Source organism: Coptis chinensis, chromosome 2 (assembly GCF_015680905.1).
Source record: "Coptis chinensis isolate HL-2020 chromosome 2, ASM1568090v1, whole genome shotgun sequence".
In the NCBI taxonomy this organism is placed as follows: Eukaryota; Viridiplantae; Streptophyta; class Magnoliopsida; order Ranunculales; family Ranunculaceae; genus Coptis; species Coptis chinensis.
Window position 1 is genome coordinate 25,631,862 of NC_141457.1, and position 19,555 is coordinate 25,651,416.

The 19,555-nt window shown below is 40.3% G+C and overlaps 2 protein-coding genes, 1 long non-coding RNA gene and 1 pseudogene across 3 annotated transcripts; 1 reads left to right on the forward strand and 3 right to left on the reverse strand.

Annotated features, from left to right (window-relative positions):
• Positions 1-2,389: 2,389 nt before the first annotated feature.
• Positions 2,390-3,472, reverse strand: LOC147515532 (uncharacterized). The gene has a single exon (XM_086592950.1). The coding sequence runs from the start codon at positions 3,470-3,472 to the stop codon at positions 2,390-2,392; it is 1,083 nt and encodes a 360-aa protein (XP_086449076.1).
• Positions 3,473-3,558: 86 nt separating this feature from the next.
• Positions 3,559-7,989, forward strand: LOC147515533 (violaxanthin de-epoxidase, chloroplastic-like; annotated as a pseudogene).
• Positions 7,990-8,835: 846 nt separating this feature from the next.
• LOC147515534 (uncharacterized) lies at positions 8,836-9,680 on the reverse strand. Its single transcript, XR_015213452.1, has 4 exons — positions 9,607-9,680; positions 9,329-9,462; positions 9,092-9,209; positions 8,836-9,006 (listed from the first exon to the last, which is right to left on the reverse strand). It is a non-coding gene; the product is annotated as an uncharacterized LOC147515534 (long non-coding RNA).
• Positions 9,681-11,184: 1,504 nt separating this feature from the next.
• On the reverse strand, positions 11,185-12,781 carry LOC147515535 (uncharacterized). The gene is made up of 4 exons (XM_086592951.1): positions 12,632-12,781; positions 11,581-11,951; positions 11,369-11,487; positions 11,185-11,270 (listed from the first exon to the last, which is right to left on the reverse strand). The coding sequence occupies exons 1-4, from the start codon at positions 12,779-12,781 to the stop codon at positions 11,185-11,187; spliced, it is 726 nt and encodes a 241-aa protein (XP_086449077.1).
• Between the last annotated feature and the right edge of the window lie 6,774 nt (positions 12,782-19,555).

Here is a 19,555-nt window from a genome sequence, read left to right on the forward strand (position 1 = left end):
AAAAAAAAATATGGCTAAGGATGGAAACAAATTGTAGAAGCAAAAAAAGTAAATAACAAGGTTTTCTCTAGTTACATAATATGAAGACTCTATTATCTCGGACTTGTCCTTTAGAATATCCATTTCCTTCCTTCTTAAACCATCACCTATCCCCCGTAACACCTAATAAAGACCTCTAGCTCAATTAGGAATAGGTTAGTGTGATAGTAAGTGGTGAGATGTGTTTGATCGACTCCGGCTTCCATGTGTGTCATTGAGATTGTAAGGTAAAGTGTGCCCACTGTATTAATCGGAGTAGCCGAAACTTGAGTGGAAAAATCAGAGTGTTGTTTCTTGACCATTATTGTGAGAACCTACTTAAGGACGCTTATTCCGAAGTTCTAGAAACAAACACGCTAAACATTTTATAGTACTACTCATTGTGTATATGTTTATTGTAGATGATAGATTATTATGCATATATTAGCTTAGGTTTTGACTTGGTTATTCTTGTTCATAGCTAGTGAGGCGTATAGATAATTTGGAGCATGAATAAAGGAAACAATAGTTTTATTTTCTTAGTCGATTTGTAGTATAGATGAAGTTTGTGAGTACCTTCCTTTGGAAAACTCTCACGAGGCTATAACTCGTCCACTAGGGAATTCCTAGTGGTTTAAGGCCTTGTTGCATATGGTCAATGCAATCGCACTCAATAAACGATTAGATTAGGTAGAACTCCATTTTTGGTCACTTATTCTAATTTCTCATCTTTGCTTGAGGACAAGCAAAATCTTTGTTTTTGGGGTGGTTTCATAAGAGCCCAAAACTGTAGTTTTAACCCCTTAATAATCATCTTTGTTAGACCAATTATGTGAATAATAAGTAAGAGTTAATACTGATTACGTGTTTTTATGCATTTCGGGCTTCAAAGTCCATTTATGTGCGAAATGTGCCACTTTAGCGAGATAAAGGAGCAAAAGTCAGTGAGAACTTCGAATGCCATATCTTTGGACTTAGACCTCGGATTGAGGCCTACCTTATGTCAAAACGACCGGCTCGGAAAGAGCTTTGCAATGGTCTAAGCCTTGACCCAATCAGAGGAGCAGAAGTGGACGAAAAGTCTGTGGAAGCCAACTGCAGCTGAAGAGGCCTTTTTGGACTGAAAGAATTGGGTTTTGGGCCTGATTCTCTAGCCCAAACCATGGCTCCAAGCCCATGCACGATTTTTGGATCTGGATGTATAAAAACAAAAGCTTAGCTCTTGATTAATGGTAGATTAATTGGTAGAGAATTAGACCTAGATTAGTTAGTATCCATTAATGAGTTTTAGAACTTAGTTTAATTAGTTTCAATTCATTGTATTAGATAAAACCTTTAAATCTTGTTCTTCATTTTGACTAGATCAATAAAGTAGTATTTCTATCCATTTCGATTTTTGTCAATTCCAATTCTAGATCTAATTTCAATTCATGTCCTTATTTTAATTTAGTCATTAAATTAGATTTCATTATTGTTTAATTAAGTAAATTTCAATGCTTTATATTATGTTTAGTCTTAATCTAAATGGAAATGATTGCGGAATGATTCAAGGCTAAAACCTCCATTAGAGGGGGTTGTGAAGCCTTGATGAAAGCTTGATTCCGATTATCGTAAAGTAGTCGTCGTATTTTCTATTCCACTCTAGAAATGATTAGTTCACCATGAGAATGGGTTTAATTGTTCACATGCTAGTTATGAATTGGTAGAAATGCCATGTATAATTAGGGATTAGGAATAACCAAATTGTTAGCGGAAGCGATTCATTTCGGATTTGACGATTAAATGGTTAGTGGATTAAGTTGAGTTAAGGTGGAATCAATCCCCCTCTAACTCCTTATCATAGAATCAACGTAGCATTCCCATAATTATTTAGATAATCGACTAGTTGCATCTTGTGGGTAGTTGCATCGTAGTATAATTCCCTTCGTAAAACTCTCATAGACTTAAAACCGACTAGTTAGATTAGAAAACATCCATGCTAGAGCACTAGGAGTGGAACGAACTTATCTACTCCACTATATCTCATAGGATTGAGAGTAGAATTCTTTGATAAATTAGGTAGTAAAAAGTTGAAGTTTAGTTTACTTACGTTGTGAATTCATCGTTCATTGCGTAGGTAAACTATTCATTTTACGTTTATCATGCATCCCTTCCAAATGAACTGCCAGCCTTTCAACGTGTGGTAACTCTTTGTGCAGAGGGAACTCGAGAAGACGCCATGCAGCTTTGGGTGGCCCAACATACCGTGCATCAATGTACTGTTTGATCTCATCATCAGTACCAACAATAACCATAGTTGCCCTATCATGCCCTTTGTAAATGTATTTGTGAATGTATTTAACTGCACGAACCGATGCACAAACTTCAACATTTATATGGCAATTGAACAGCTCTGATAAGTGGGGGTTGTAGGGGACGACATCTCGGTTATCAACTTTGCGGTCAAGACCTCATATTCGTTCCCGGTATTAAGTCGATGCATAAACTGGATATCCAACTTGATCCATTGTAGTTTCATCCCAGAAAAGCGGGGGTAATGTTTTGTACAACGACCATTCTCCATGCAGGGGGCCTTTGGATTTTTAGGTCCACATGGGCCGTGTACCATACACCTCTTCACTGTCTCGAAAAGATTAGGTTCCGAGATAGGGTTTGGGAACTCTGCAGAAACAATTTTATTGACTTGATTGGCATTACGGATCTTATCGGGTTGCTTGAGGAAGATGAGTGCGTGCATGTGTGGCAGTCCTCGTTTTTGGAACTCGATAGTGTAGACGGATGCAGCTTGTTCGCCAAACACGCCGTTATTTTTTATCTCTTCCATTATTGCTTTCCTTTTCATTTCGAATACACGGGCAACCACCTCCGGTCTGTCAGACGCAGTTTGGTGTGGTTTGAGAGCTCTTATGATTTCTGGCCAATTTGGATTTGCTGTTGCTGTTAGGAATACATCTGGGTGTTTGTTGTATCGCGTAATGGCCATTGAGTCTTGGTAGATCTCATACATATGTCTTGGGCTACCCGTGTGAGATGATAGGAGAATGTAACGCTGCCCAACTTGATCAAGAGGCAGGCCGTCTACTGCAATGTCCGTCAAACCGTTGTACACTTCTGCACGAATGTTGTCTTGATTCAGGCGAATATAGCGCAGGCAATTCTGTTCAGTTGTAGCCCAAGCATCAACTATCCATTGTTGGTAGAGGGAGCCTCCCCTGAGTATGGAAGAGTATTCAGTTGGACGGTCAAATAAACGGTATGAATAATACTGTACTTGCGTTAGTCTGGCATCACTTGGGCAATTGTTCTTGACATCCCATTGTCGCAAATCCGGTGCCCAACCAAGGTCTCCTCTAGGGAAAAGAAGTACGTAATGAAGAGGTGTATAAGCAGGATGACATTCACTTATCCTCTCTAGTCCACCTTCTTTGTAGTGAATAACGATGTCTCGTAACATATCATACTTTGTCTCATCACGGGTAATACCACAGCGATTTGAGAAGTTGGGAGATTATATCGGCGATCCGTTCTCGAGTGTATTGTATGAAGGCTGGTATATTGTTGTCGCCGATGCACTTGAACTTAAGACCTCATGTGCATTTTTGAAAAACTTTGACCACGATTTGCCTCGTACCAAAACACCTTGTACAATACTTAGCACCTCCTTGAGTAAATGCTTATTGCGTTGTTGTCGATAATCCAAAGCCACGCCAAACATCATAAATGTATATAACGGGTGTATTTTGGGTCGACATGTTCATCGTAAAAGTGATCCAATCTTATGGCAGAGCTCTCCATGTATAGTGAAGCGACTTTGGTCCACGTCCTTTCAAGATTCGGTCATTTGCTTTAACGCCAAGGCCGGTGAATGCATTGCAAGCATTATATCCCGAATGTTCTTCGAAAATCACGTGCAAGCCAATCGTTACCTTGAAGAGTGATTCAAAGCGAGGGGCGATGGATCAAGTGAGGGGCAGTTTTATTTTTCCTTGGAGCGGCATGATCGAATAAAGGTTTTTTTTAGTTGAACTGGAGAGTTGCTCTGCGCTCCAATGTAAAAGCGAAGCAAAGACCGACATTAAACATCTAGTTCCCCAAGGTAATGACGCTTTCGACCGGATAGAAGGCATTGTTTTGGCTGGATTTTCAAGTTCGTCAATGTCATAGTATTCTTCGTCGAGAATATTAGGATGCTTCTTCAGAATTTTCCTCGGGCCTAATAAGCTTTGAGTGGGAACATCCGCTCGATCTTGTTTGGAGGCAAATTGTTTGTGTGGAGCTAATTTGGTAGGGAAAAAACAATTAGTATAGTAAATTATAATTGTTCATAACGGAAATATTTAAGTAGGGACATGCTACTTACATGTTGCTCGTTAAGGAAAATGACCCAAGATGAAAACCGGGGGTGAAGTTAGGTGTTGATAGAGGGAAGTGCTCATCTTTGAGTTGCGCGCCGGAAGAACATCCACCATATGGCCGGTCCAAAGCGTCACGAGTTGATGATGTAATGGGGTGAAAGAGTCTCAAACAATTACAATATGCTTTCCTTTATCTGCTTTCGCTCGGTGGTTTTAGTTAAATTTGTTGCATCGATAGAATGTATTGCTGTTTTATTTGTGAGGAGGTGAGTTAGGGAAGGAGGATATATCGCGATCCCTTTGGGTGGCTGAAACTCTTAGTGCTTCCTCCGGTGACGACGCGTGCACGTTGAGCTATTGAACGCCGAGAGGGTCCTAGCGAAGGAAGCGAATGCATGTTCCGTGTGGACATAGAGAGTATTTGCTAGACCGATAGTTGGACGGCTTTTTGATTCAACTGCGATTTGTAGCCTCATGAGATAACGGTGTTGTGTTGATGAGTCTCCCATAGTTACATCGGATTCCATTGTGTGGGATAGTGAACGCTGTTGGTGTACTGGAACAGGGCCAGAAAAAGGTATCCGTAGGGCCTTAGACATATTCATTCAAGTTTAAAGTTTGAGTATAGATTAGAAAACCAATAACGTGGGAATAAGTAGGAAAGCCAGTACATGAAAAATTGGTTTTAAAGGAGAGCTAACCTCAAGTTGGGCTGCTCGTTGGTTCTTAATGTACTCTTGTACAGTTTCATTGTGTATGTATGATGATGCTTGGGTGTCCATGGTTTCTATAAACAGTTTGATAAGATTGGGGTATTAGGTAAATAAGGACACAGAATAATAATCTTGGCGTATATACAATTTGATGATAAGCTCCACGGAAAGCAAAATTATGAGACAACATCGTAAACTAACAGTTTAAAGTATAGTAATAATGGGAACCAGCATTGGATTACCGAATGTGTAAAAAGACTATAATCCATTATGACGATAGCAATGAACTAACCTTGATTTTACTCAACTTGGATTAAGGTATGATTCATTTGGAGAACGTAATAGAGAAGGGCGTAATAATTAGCAGCCAACACGATGTAATGAAAGACAAAATATGTTATCATTAAAATCGGTTCGGTGTGATGATATTCCTATGACTTGGAGTTCTTTGGAGTTCCTATGACCTACCTCATCCCTATGAGTTTCTTTAATCGGAGTCCATAAATGACATATACATATCAGTCTAGTTAATTATTTATCCATAGATACCCCTTTGATTTCCTTAATCTTTTTGATGTCGATATGCGATATAATATTCAATTAGCTCCTACATCGTGATATGGTGTAAGCTGTGATATGGTGTATCATTGTGAGTTCCTCCCGAACTTCGAAAGCGTCAAATCGTAGCATCTATTCTACTGCCTTACTCCCCTTTTTTAAAGAAAATAAATGGGGTGCTTGAGATACAATGTGATGATAAGCTTCATGAAAAGCTAAATTATGAGACAACATCTCAAACTAACAGTTTAAAGTACAATATTAATTGGAACCAGAATTGGATTACTAACCTTGATTTCATTGAGTTTGCATTAAGGTTTGATTCCGCAGGAACGTAATAGAGAAGGAGGTAATGATAAGCATCCAACACCTGATGCAATGAAAGGAAGGGTTCAAGTTAGATTTTGAAATGGAGGTAAATTGGAAAACAAAAAAGTGATTAAGTAGTTGAAGGGGTGGTGAAAGCATGGGCGAATCGCAAAGAAGTTCAGTTTCAAGAGAACACTTAATTGTAATAATAATAATGTCCGTTACAGCATGATGTCATGCCTTGTGTGAATTATAAGTTAGAAATTATAATGGAAAGGTAATATGTCACGGCTTAGCTTATGCTGTGCATTAATACAATTAAAATGAGTTCCCAGCTTGATGATATTCATATGACTTGGAGTTCACTGATGATTTGCAAGCAGTTTTGAATTCGACCCGTGCCGTACGGCACGGTTTGATTTTAAGTGATTTTACATAAGTGAAGCTACTAAGTGAAGCTCCAAGACTACTAAGTGAAGCTCGCTAAACATTGATTTTAATGGTATCTTGATCGGGCAAGTCCCATTTGCAGTCATTCTCTATTGGTGACCTTCTGAGCCTATTTGATGGGATGATGGTCTCCACTACATTATTTCCACTTCAGTGGTTATGGTGTACATAGCTGCTTTGAGAGCCGGTGTCTTTGAATTTGCACGATCACTTCCCTCTTGTAGTTTTCCAAGTTATTACTATCGTCTTTTTGCAACACTTTGTGTTATTTCATATAGTTACGATTCCAGACACCATTGAGTGTTCCATAGGTGTTTAATCGATGCAATTGTTCGATTTCAAATATTTATAGTGTCTTTTAAATTGTGAAAGACGGAGTTGACCTTAAACTTTTAAGAAATCCATGCCCATGTTCCTTTGTAGTGTCACATTCTCAGAACAAATGATCAAGAGATTCTTCTTTCTGCCATCCCAATCCAAGTAGGTAGTAATTACTTTAAATGTGAATTCCATAAAAACTTGCTCTAGCAGACCTTTGGCCTAGTATATCATTTCCCATTCGTGCGGAACTCATTATAAATTGTCCCTTCGTATCTGGAGTGCAAACTCTGTAATCCTTTACACCTTGATTGCATTTACGTAGGTTGTTAATGTTTATGGCATCACCTTGTAGTAAGTGAAATATTTCTACATAAGGCCTGTTCCTATGTTGCAAAATTTGAGTTCGAAGGGCTTCTCAACGCTTAATTGCATGGTCAAGAATTGTGGAATGCAAGTATTGAACTGCCTCTTGGATCCTAACTGTAGGAATGGTCTCTAGTGCTTGAACAAATTCAGTTTGGCCGACCAGGTCTGTAATTATCGGTGTATGATGAGAGTCCAGCTCTGGAGGCATTTTCTCTATGTGTACTGCAAAAACACAATTGTCTCCAACTGGATGCAAAGATTCCTCATAAACCTTATGTGCCTCTAATGGAAAAGTTTTGAGGATAGGACTTGTGTCATGAGGCTGCCGAGGATCTCTTTGTGGGTTTGTTGGGAGGTTTAGATTGGAGTTGGCGTGTTGTGGCAGGGCAGAACCCTGCGTATGATCATTTTCCTTGTCAATACCAGCTTTTTTATAGAAGGAAAGCAAGAGCGTCATTTTGGTATGAGCCAGGTTTTCAAGTTAGCACTTTGGACGGGAAGTTGATTTGGAGAAGGCGGCGATATCAAGTTAAAAGACGAAATATTCCAGGGACATTTAATCTGAGTGTTTTAGATAATGGTGTGGTGACAAATGACTTTTGGACAGTTGTTGATGTTTCTGATGATCTGAGCTGGGGTTTGTTTCATTATCGTGGCGCTGCTAAGGTTGCAGGGCAGTCTTATATTGGGGCTGTACTTGTTCGTCCAAATGGAGAGTACCCAGATGAGATAGAGAAAGAGAAGTTGATTTCTACACTTGAGAAGTGTGGCATCAAGGAATGGGAGCCTTATATAGTTGATAATCGCTCGTTCATGTCGAACCGACTCACGGGTATTCTGAAGGATCTAGATTTCATATTAAGATTGAAGTTAAACAGAAGAAACGATTTACTGTATAGAGAGAGTGAATGTGATACTGCAGGACTCCGAATTTAGGATCACAGAAAATGGAGAAACCATGAGATTCCTTGGTAAGGAACAGATGAAGATTACTGAATACTTCGTAGCTGAATAATTGGACTTTAAATTCGCATAGTGGTTAATTGCGAAATGTAACAGTTTTCTTTTGGCGGGAGATCAGGTAAAATGCCCATCGAGGACAGGCATGCTAAACTCTCCCAGGCCTAGCTGGTTTCAAAAGGCTATGACAGTCTGTTCAAGCCATCTTTGTCAACACAAATATAGATAGGAGAAGTCATTGTGCGTCTGCTGTGAATAATTGCAATAAAACACACTTGATCACGACACCAAATTCTTTTGATTGAATCAAGGGAAATATCATAACCATGGAAGAACAAAAAAAAAGCAAACGTCAAAGAAGATACACCGACTATTAAAGCTAAGAACATTCTTGTAAGGTAATCAATTTGAATGACTTTTGTAGTTGCTTGGCCGTGCATCTTGCAATGGAGTAGCCCTTGTGGTTGGTGGAGGCCACGCTGTAGTGGTATTCCCTTACGCTCGCGCAAGCCTTTCCAGCAGATTTGGCCTTGACCACCAAATCGCAGAGTTTTGGCCATGACTTTCCATTATGTACATCAATTAATTCTCCCGGGGTTTTTTTTGTGGTGGGTCTTCACGGCTGTTTTCTTGGGGAGAGGCTTCTTTACAGGTGGCTTCAATTTGGAACTCCCAATCTTGAACCCGGGTCATTAATCTTGCATTGGGGCAAAATTAGTTTGGCAAGGCTGTAGAGAAGTAATCCTTTAATCGGCAAAATTATTCAGGAAATTTAGTACCTTATTTAATACTTCTTTGCCTATTGTTTTATCAATGTCTTCTGGGAAAATCTTTTCGATGGTGAATGATTCATACTTGTCCTTGTCACTATAGTCAGTGACTCTAACTTGGAAAACATACGCCCGTGCTTCAAAGTATTGCCGCAGTTCTTTCCTAAGCTGTAGCGGGCCATTTTCCTATACGGCGAAATACACAAGGTATAAGACAACAAAAATTTGATTAGATAAAAAAAAAATGATGCACAATCTGGTAGTAGCATGCCTTTGAAATATGGACCAATTCTTTAATTGGCTTTTGAATCAAGTGTTCAGCGTTTTTATCAAAAGCAACAAATGTGGTGTCCCCCGATGAATCATTAACTGTCATTCGTAGCATATACCTGCATCATCATTTTTTTTTACGGGACAAAAGGAATAGATCATGGATGAGAGTGTGGACAGCATGATGGGAAAAGGGAAATGACTTTACGAAGTCAAAAAAAGATTTTTTTTTGCACACCTATCGACCACGCCAACACTACAATTTGTGCATACTGTTCCAGTGACAGTTTTCTTACAACTAACGCACGAAGTGTAGAACCACTTGCTATCGGGGACGTAGCTTATGGTGGCCTTGCAAGTGTACATTCTCCCCTAAACAAACGCAATAAAATAAGGATGGTGGTTGTTCAAATGAACATAACAATCAATAACAGGGCCACACATTTTAATCAGCTAGCAAATAAATAATGAAGTGCGTTAATGCGTGTATAGCGTGGCGTGTGTGGGAGCACATACCTTGCATGAGTGATCCCTACCCATTTCCTTCAATTTACCAATGTCAACCCTCCTATCAATGAGAAGGTCTTGCTTTCGAAATTCCGCCCGATTGACGAGTCTTCCAATTCAACAACTATTTTCTTTGTATCAAACCGAGAAACAAATGTAACTCATCAGCTATTACGAAAAAATCATAGGCCAAAAGCAACCGATAAGTAAACCATGCTTTAAACTTCTTGTAATGAAAGCGATTGGATGCATTAAGGATTGGTCCATCGTTAAGGATGGGGACGAATCAGCCAGGAGGAAAAAAAAGGGAAAAAAAAAAAAAAAGTATTCCCTTGGAATCTATTAAATAGCAAGGAAAAAGAAACGCAAACAAACAATAATGGTTTCACTATCACACAAACATAGCTGAGAGAGGGAGCTGATGTCCCTAGAGAAGAGATTCTCGTTTTAGATTCTTAATTAATGAAAAAGCCATTGAGGAGAGAACCGGATGGAAGGGGTTGTTTGATATATGGGATGATATTTGTCTAGCCTATCTCCCTTTTTCTCAGTTTAGTTTCGCGGTCGTCGGTGGGAATATGGAAAGACTTGGCTTTGGGAATATGTAGGTTCACATTGGGACTTTTTCGATGTTTTGTTTGGCTCCTTTCCGGATCTTCAACTTGGCTCTTTGTCAATATCGACTTTGAGGTTTTCGGGGATGATCCGGTAGTGGCGGGAGTAGTGCTCAGCGTCTTTGGTTTAATATATGGGGGCCTCGGAGGATCCGGTGAGAAAGAGGTACAATTTACCTCGAATAATCATATCTTGTGGTAGCCCGGCCGTGGCCCGACAGGCAAATGGCTTTTTCGTTGTTGGTGTCGCTTGCCTGTGCTAGCCCATCGAGGCTAGGCATGGTAAACGCTCGAGGGGTTAGCTGGTTTTCAAAGGCTATGATGTCGTCGACAGGCAATTACCCATAGTGATGGAAGAGTCTTATGTGAGAGGGTAACAACGGCGTTTTAACACCGCCTACTCCATCTTTTTATACAAAGAGAAGGGGTGTAGAGAGCGGCGTCCATTTGAATCTAAGCTATAATGTGCGGGGAGATAAACTTGATTTTTCATAGACCACAAGTATATTCAGTTGTAGAAAATGGGAGGAATGAACAACGATCCGAGAAATTGATGTCATAGGAGGCATCTATACTTTGCCGTGAGCATTAAAACTTCGGGGGCTTTCGAGGAGAAGTTCAAGGTTTAAGCGACTATTAAAGAAAAGGAAGGAGGCTATCCAGAGAAGATATCGATTGAACTTTTTAAGGGGGTATTTAAAGTCGAGGCGTTTGGTCGGATGTGGCTGAGATGGTAGTGACTCACACAATGCAAGAGATAGGGGAAGTTTGTCTGATCCAAAGCTTTAGGGGAAGAGCCAACGGTTTTGTGGTAACTAACGTTTGGCGGGGGGGTATATAGTTGTACATGTATTTCTGTTCAGTTTCTAATTTACTGGTCCCTTTCTTTACTTATCTATATAACTTGGGTAAGGTAAATGCTAGGTACAAACAAAAGGAACGTAACATTACATGGATGAGATACGCAATTTATTTACCTCTGTTTAAAGTCCTTCACATCCTGGATATCCATGTTTATATAAATCTTGGTGCCACTAAGGGTTGACAGCCCAAGCTTGCCTACAACACAAAATAATTAAATTCAAATTCAGACAGTCATTTTAAATAGCAACAAAGGTAGGCAGACAAAACAAAACGAAATAAATAAGGAAAATCACCTCTGTAGTAGCCTGCCTTTAGGGACGTCGCAATGATCACTACGTTGGGTTGTTTCATCGTGTCTTCAGGACTGATTGATGTCATACTTTCCTGCAAAGTAATTGGCAGCTCCAGCCCACTGAAAAACAGAAAAATCATCCCCAGAGGCTAACATGATACAGGGAGAGTGAACAAACAGAGCCGGCGGGAAAAAAAATAATGGGATCACTACCTTTTATTCATGATAACGACTTCTTTTAAAAGTTTCCCAGCGGCTATTCTAGCTTTGCCAACCTTTGTCAATACACCAATCACGTCTATGAGAAAAGTTAGCTGGCTTGCTTTAGTGGGCATATTGTCAAATTCGACGAACTTGAACATGTGCTTTGAGATGTCATTGGCTTCTTCAGTTGCGATCTTGACCAATGTCCCCTCTTTGAAATGGATCTTGTAAGCATTGTCGACGGGGCGGTAGTCCTTCGCAAACGCAACGTCAAACTTCTCCAAGGTGTAGATGTTGCCCTCCTGGACAAAGTCTTCCTTGACAACGCTATCGAAATATTGGAAATCCTTTTCGAACAAAACGGCATGGATTTGATAACCCTGAGCGCAAGATGAAAATTAAGCAAGGTGAAATCTCCTCAGCACGACATTTTACCGGCATGAATAACAAAACGGATATACCATTATATTGAACAACACATTGAATACTCTATTCGGCAACAACCCATATCCCGCACAAATCATATATGTGTCAAGCACGCCTAAATGAATGGGCTACAGCCTCCCATGTTAATTAGTGCAATCAATGATGGCATAGAAAGGAATCAGATAAAGTAAAAAAAAAAAAAAAAATAGACCAAAAATAAATGGATCGAATGATTCCAATGGACAGGGATAAAATATAAAAAAGCATAGCGATCTAACGGGGTAGGATTGATATGGAAAAATAAACACCAAAGGCCGTTACATAATAAGATCAATCACTTGAAATAATAAGCAACTTTAAAATAGTTATAATGAGAAGAAATTAAAAAAGCAAACTTAGGAAAATATATATACAAAATACTTATTAAAGGACATACCATTTAACATTGGAGAAAAATTTGGGAGGATATGATATAGTGGTTTTTTTAATATTACATCATATCTGACACTATCCCATTTAGTCTATATGACAAAACCATACAGATATCTTATTTGATAAAACGTTTTGTACAACGACTTGTGTAGGTTGACAATCTTTTTTTTTCCAACCCAAATCCAACGTATAATCAGTGTACCTTAGAATCGAGCATGACAAATTCAATGCTAATAGCGCAATTCTTCTTCGAATTAATGGGTTTCCACATCCGGGTGACTCGAACCCTAATCTTCCATCGGTCCGTTCGAGTGTGAAGTTTGTCGAGATCGGTGAATTGCTGATTCGACATTCTCACCAAAAGCTATCATGTGGAAAATTAAATATGTTAAACCAGGAAAATGGTAAACACGACAAAATGACTCAAAAGCAATAGGAAAAAAGACCCAGCTCGGGTTAAGACCCATCTAGGAAATACATACGACATAAACCTGGTCAAGAGTTTATACGGTACACATATACTTTGATTAATACGCCCGCCTTGATTAATTACACTACACTTTCTCAGACTAAGTCGGGTAGTTGCTTGCTGTCATTCTCAATAACGTTAAAAGCGGATTACAGAACTAAGAAAGAACTTAAAAGAAGACCAACTATTTTGATATGAGTACTTTAAGGAACTGAATTGTTATTTATTTGTTTCCTTTCCTTTTTTTTTCTTCTTTTCTTGAATGATCTGGTAATTCTTGTCAAAGTGTTTCTAGTCGCTGCAATGTCACCCCAGTGTGCCGGTGGTCAACATGGTCAATATTACTAATATTTGTATGCCTTTTGTGCATTGGGATGGATTTGACCCATGTGCAAGCCCTTAATGCACGCTTCATTGAATCCGACGAGAAGTCATACTTAGTCACTTCAAATAGATATCTGAGTCTATTTTGTTTATGGATCATACTTAGTCACTGACCCATGTGTATGCCTTTTCTTGCTTTTCTGGATAAAATCCTCCACTGCATAACAGTGAGAGTTCCGGCAAGGCCAAAAGCACGATGGCTTCTTCGAGTAACACTCCCCCTCAGTCGTCAGCTACAACCATCAATGGGGAAAATAGAAACAACTCTTGGAGGTCGCTGTTTGGACGAAATGGCTCACTTGAGTCAACAGTTGCATTCAAAGAATTCACTCCTGTCATGGTGAATGGCGTAGCTCAGTTCCCCACTGAGTTATTAGAACAAGGTATCAAAGAGTGGGATGACTACCTTGTAGGATACTTTATGGACAAAAGACTCTCCTTTTTGTCTGTGAAGGAACACCTGCAAAAGAAATGGAAGTTAAAAGGTGCTTTTGATATCACTACTGACAAAGAATTGTTCTATATGAGTTTTACAAGCTCGGAAGATAGACAAATGGTTCTTGATGAAGGACCTATTTTCATCGCGGGTAGAGTATTTGTTCTAAAGCCGTGGACAGTGGAGGTGGATAGTTATAAGAATAAGGTAGCTTCGGTGCCTCTATGGGTAAAACTTATGGATGTACCCAAAGAGATGTGGACTTTTGAAGGGTTGTCATATCTTGCAAGTTTGGTGGGAGGAAGTCCAATGTTTATGGATGATGCCACTGCAAGAAGGAAAAGGTTGTCCTTTGCCCGGCTTTGTATTGAGTTTCCCGTAAACTATGAATACAAGGAAGCCATAAATGTGAAAGTAGGAAACCGTGAGGTTACCATCCCACTAGAATATCCATGGAAGCCGCTGTCGTGTACTACTTGTAATAAATTTGGGCATGAAGTGGAAAAGTGTCTTTGGTAGAACCACTAGAGTTTGGGTGCAAAGGAGGCCAGTGCAAGGCAGAAGGGCGGAATCATTGAGAGAAACAAATGAAGGTATAGAAACAGAGAGAGAAGCTGAACCCAGGAATCCTCAGCAGCAGTTGGTGCTGGAAATCTTGAAACAGCAACAACAATCACAGAGCGACCATTGGAAATCGGGGTAGTAGAGCAACAGAAAATGACGAACAGATGGCCGAAGTGAGTCTAGTATGCAGATAGTGGTATGGCAGCAAGCCCAAGCAAGCACTAGTGAAGGGGCAGCACAAGGAAATATAAACTTGATCGCCCCAGGAAGGGTGGAATGCAGTTTTGAAATAAACAATGAGGACGAAAGGCCAGTGGAAGTGTTCCAAACCCCTAACCAACAGAGTAGACAGAGATATTCTCAAGCGTAAGCAGTTTTGTCTTTGAAAGGAATATCTTTGAAGAGCTTTTCGGGTCTCAAGATGATGATTTGTCGGATGCGAGAACCGAGAACTTTTGGAGATTCTAACAATTCTCCGAGGAATCTACAAGTGATTATAGAAGGAACAAATTGCTCAAACTAGAGCCCGGAGGAAGAAAACTATTGAAAGCGACAAGTAAAAAATGGGAAGAGAGGAAAGGGTCGAAAAAGGGAGTGGTAAGCGGAAGAACCGTAATCGACTCTCCAATGATGAAAATTTGCAGCTGGAATGTAAGGGGAATGAATGAAGGGTTAAAAGCCAAACAAATGTGTAAGTTTATTTTGGATAACGAGATTAGGTGTATGGGGTTTTTGGAAACAAAAGTGAAGATGGAAAAGTACTTGAAAATTGTTGATATAGCCCTGCCTAAATTGGGAGACCGTCCACAATTACTCGAAAGTGACTAACGAGGTAGAATTTGGCTTACTTGGGATAGTAGTTTTGTAGCTGTCCAAAAGGAAGTGGAAGGATCCCAATTTATTCACTGCAAAGTTACGTTACTGCAATATGGACTTTCTTTTTGCTTAACTATGGTTTATGGAAGTAATAATAGTCAAGATAGACTAATTTTGTGGGAGGAGTTAAAGACAATCAGCATATGAACTCATGGCCCATGGTGTGTAATGGGGGACTTCAACAATGTTTTGTTCGCACATGAGAGAATAGGAGACAGAGCTGTTCATCTGAGAGAAACGCAGCCCTTTGCAACATGCCTAAATGTAGCTGGACTTTTTGATCATGCAGCAATGGGATGCTTTTATACTTGGAATATTGGAGGCGACCACATGAGGAAATGGTCAAAAATCGACAGGTGTCTAGTAAACGCAGCTTGGTCCTCATTAAGATTGGCGACAAGGGTGGAATGTTTACCTCAAGGACCATCCGATCACTGCCCTATGGTAATATCTTTCCTCAACTCTATCCGAAGCCACCCACCTTTTAGATTCTGCAACTTCTGGATGCTCCATCAAGATTTTGAGAGTTCGCTAAAAGTGTGCTGGGAAATAATAGACCATGGAAACCCTGATTACATGTTAACAAAAAAGCTAAAGAGCTTGAAGGCAGTTCTGAAAGGTTGGGCAAAGAAGTACTGCAGTGACACACATAGACTGGTGGAAGAGACAAGAAAGGCGCTGAAGGTAGTTCAAGAGAACTTACATAAAAATCTGCTTGATTGTGCTCTGAGTGCCCAAGAGTATGAAATAAGAGGAAAAACGCTTTTCGATCAAACCGAGGAAGCCGATTTGTTTCACAAAAACCGACATTGAGTGGTTATGCTTTGGTGATAAATGCAAGTGGATACTTCTTCAATGCTCTAAAGGAGAGGATGACCAAAAACTTTTGGGATATTACCGATCTTGAGGGGGTAAAAAGAGAAGGAAAAGAAAGGTAGCGGGGCGTTTTGTGGAATATTACTCGGAGCTTCTTGGGGTTACCTCCTCTGCTACATGTGATGCCGGATATCTTAATAGTCTGAATATGGAGGAGGTCTCTCTTGATATGAGGCAGTTCTTGGCATCACCTATTACTGATATTGAGATCAAAGACGCCTTGTTTGGTTTGGAGGACAACAAAGCACCAGGGCCGGATGGGTTTAATGCTTATTTCTTCAAGGAAAGCTGGGCTACTGTTAGAGAAGACTTCAAAAGAGCTATCAAACACATTTTTCTCCATAAAAGGATGATAGGAGGTATAAACTCCACTTTCCTCTATCTTATTCCTAAAGTGAAAAATGCATCGAGTGTTGCCTCTTTTAGACCCATTGCATGCTGTAATACCATATACAAGTGTGTGTCTAAAGTGATAACCAACAGAATGAAGACTTGTATCTCCTCATTGGTTTCTTGCTCCCAATCTGCTTTTATTACGGGAAGAACTATCCAAGAAAATCTTCTGATAGCTCATGAGCTACTAAGGGGCTATGCGAGAAAGCAAGGCCAGAAGAGGTGTGCTATCAAGTTGGACATAAAAAAAGCCTATGATTCTGTGTCGTGGCATGCTCTTGAGGCCATCTTACAAAAGTTTCAGTTCCCCCCTGTTTTCATTGAATGGCTGCTTATGTGCTACGCATCTCCGTGGTACTCTGTCATGGTAAATGGGACGCCGGAAGGGTACTTTGAAGGTAAGAGAGGGCTGCGACAGGGGGACCCAATTTCGCCTTACCTATTTGTGCTTGTCATGGAGGTCTTAAGTGCTGCTCTAAATCTAGGGCTCCAGTCGAAAAGAATAAAAGCCCATTCAAAGTGCAAGAAGCTGGCCATCTCCCATCTCTGTTTTGCAGATGACGTTCTTCTTTTCTGCAAAGGTAACATGGAGTCTGTCATGGCTATCAATGATATCCTGAACACGTTCTCTCAAGCAACAGGATTACATCTTAGCAATGAAAAGACTACAATTCTCACTGGAAGTATGTCGGTGGAAGAAGGAATAGAGCTAGCTGCAGCAATGCACATCTCTCTAGTAACTCCACCTGTTACCTACCTAGGGCTACCTCTTACAGCCTCGAGACTAGGTATACGGGAATGCTTGCCCCTCATAGAGAAGATCACAGCTCGGATTTCAAACTGGAAGAACAAAGATCTGAACAGAGCAGGCAGAGTTCAGTTGGTTAAGTCTGTCCTTTCATCATTCCTGTCGTATTGGGCCCAAACTTTCGTCCTTCCGAAGACAGTACTAGATAGAGTGGCAAAGTTGTGTAATAGATTTATTTGGGCGGGATCAAATATGGCCAAAAAGATGCATCATGCTAGTCACGGACGATCGATCGACCGATAAAGATCAAGGAGGATCGGGAATATTGGACCCACGGATTTGGAACAAAAGCCGGTTCTCGCGGGCTTGGTTTTCAAAATTGCAAAAAGAAACATGAGTGTTTGTGGGTTAGATGGTCATGGGATAATCATATAAAAACAGGAAAATTTTTGGACGATGAAGACCCCTCGAGGCGCTCTTGGGTTTGGAGAGGTGTGATGGAGCATCGGAAATTGCTTGGAGGTTCGTAAAGGTAATTGTATAGCAAAAGGAGAGGAGACTAGCTTCTGGCACGACCCATGGTGCTCTCGGGGCCTCTTATCAAACATGAACAGCAGTGAGACACCTCCTTGGCCATGTAGTACTGGACGATGCAAAGGTCGCAGAAGTGATCATCGATGGGGTTGGGCGAGAACTATAGCCGATCTTCCAGACAAGGGTTAAGAAATGGATAATGGAAGCGAGATAAATTCTCACACCGAAAAAGACCAGATTACATGGACTCCAACCAAGACAGAGCATTTACGATTTCCAAAGATATCTTTGCACTAAAAATGTCCGAAACAAGGTAAAATGGTACAAGATTGTATGGGGAAGTTTTCGCATACCAAAACACTCATTTACTATCGGGCTTCGTTTCGGGGGCTTTACCTACGAGAATCGGTGATGAAAAAGAAGGTGATTGAGCGTCAAAGTCTTTGTCTGCGGCGGACATGAGGAAAGCTCGAGCCATCTCTTCTTTGATTGCGAGTATTCACAGCTGGTATGGAGAAACTTCAAAAGAGCTATGGGGCTGCCGGAAATGGTTAAATCTTCTCACAATGAATGGTACTACTTAATGCGGATTTGTCGCACCTCCACAGTGGCAAATGAGATCATACGGGCTATGATTTGCGCGGCAGTTCAAGCAATCTGGACAGAGAGGAACTGGAGACTAAAGAAACAGAGGTTTAGATCGGCTGATGATGTGAGTTTGAAGGTATTAAATAACATGAAAATCTATTTGGGTAAGTCGATGAAAACAGTAAAGGAAGATGAGGCAACAAAGAGGATTTTGAGATCGCTAGGAATTGGAGTAAGCTACACGCGAGAGGAGGAGACATGGGTAAAATGGAACAGAGCAGAGGATGAGATACCAACACCGACGGATGGATGGATCGGTACAGGCAGGAAGTGCGAGCTATGGGGGCGTGCTGAGAGATTGTAATGGTGATGTGCTGATGGCTTTTGGTGGCAGTTCGGCAAGACAGTCTGTGCTCTATCAAGAGCTTCTTGGAGTGCTGAAAGGGCTGGAAGGAACTGCGGATTTAAATATACAGCGGCTACAAGTCCAATCGGATTCTATGAGAACCATTCAGATTTTGAGCTTCAAAGAAGAGCCTCCTTGGTACTGCAGAAACTTGTTTGCGCAGCTAAAAAAAGTGGTCTCAAAGTTTGTACATGTCAATTTTAAGCATGTATTTAGGGAGGGAAACCAAGCTGCCGACTATCTAGCAAAAGTAAGTAGAAATTGTGTAAATGAAACCATGTACTTTATTCCTCCTATGGATCAAAAACTTGATGAACTGATCAAGGGGGATAAAGAAGGGAAAATGTACTTGCGAGGTTGCCATTAAATAAAAGGTCGGGGAATCCTTAACCCCTAGTTAGTTAAAAAAAAAAAAAAAAAAAAAAAAAAAAAAAAACAATGTTGTATTTGGATTAGCCTATTGTCTATGGAGTGTCGAAATCCTTAAAAAGATTTCTAGCTACTGTGGAGTGACTCGTGAATTCGATCAAGCTATTACTACTTGAAAGCTTGAAAACAGTCAAAGTGTTTTTAGAATCAGAGAGTCTAAAATATAATTTCAAAGATAACAGAGTGAAAGAAGGTAAGGAGGTGTACATCGTCAAAATATGGCCTGAAGTCTGGCAATCTGACGTCGTAAGGGTGGGAGGTTCAGAGGTGTTTAGGTCGCTGAGAAAGGAGATGATCAAAGTTGAAGATGATGATTTACCTCTTCAACATAAGATCAAAACAAATTGGCAATGAGTGGAGCAGCCCAAGAACTTGTTTACTACTATGCAAGGCTTTAAATGTCCCATGTGAGACTATACTAAC

What these genes read in the sequence shown, in the direction of transcription:
- LOC147515532 (XM_086592950.1), bottom strand. Translation starts at nt 3,472, where the DNA reads ATGTTACGAGACATCGTTATTCACTACAAAGAAGGTGGACTAGAGAGG.
- LOC147515535 (XM_086592951.1), bottom strand. Translation starts at nt 12,781, where the DNA reads ATGTCGAATCAGCAATTCACCGATCTCGACAAACTTCACACTCGAACG. An exon ending in GTCGTTATCATGAATAAAAG is followed by an intron (nt 11,488 to 11,580) that starts GTAGTGATCCCA and finishes TCTGTTTTTCAG; the next exon opens with TGGGCTGGAGCTGCCAATTA. An exon ending in AAAGGCAGGCTACTACAGAG is followed by an intron (nt 11,271 to 11,368) that starts GTGATTTTCCTT and finishes TTTGTGTTGTAG; the next exon opens with GCAAGCTTGGGCTGTCAACC.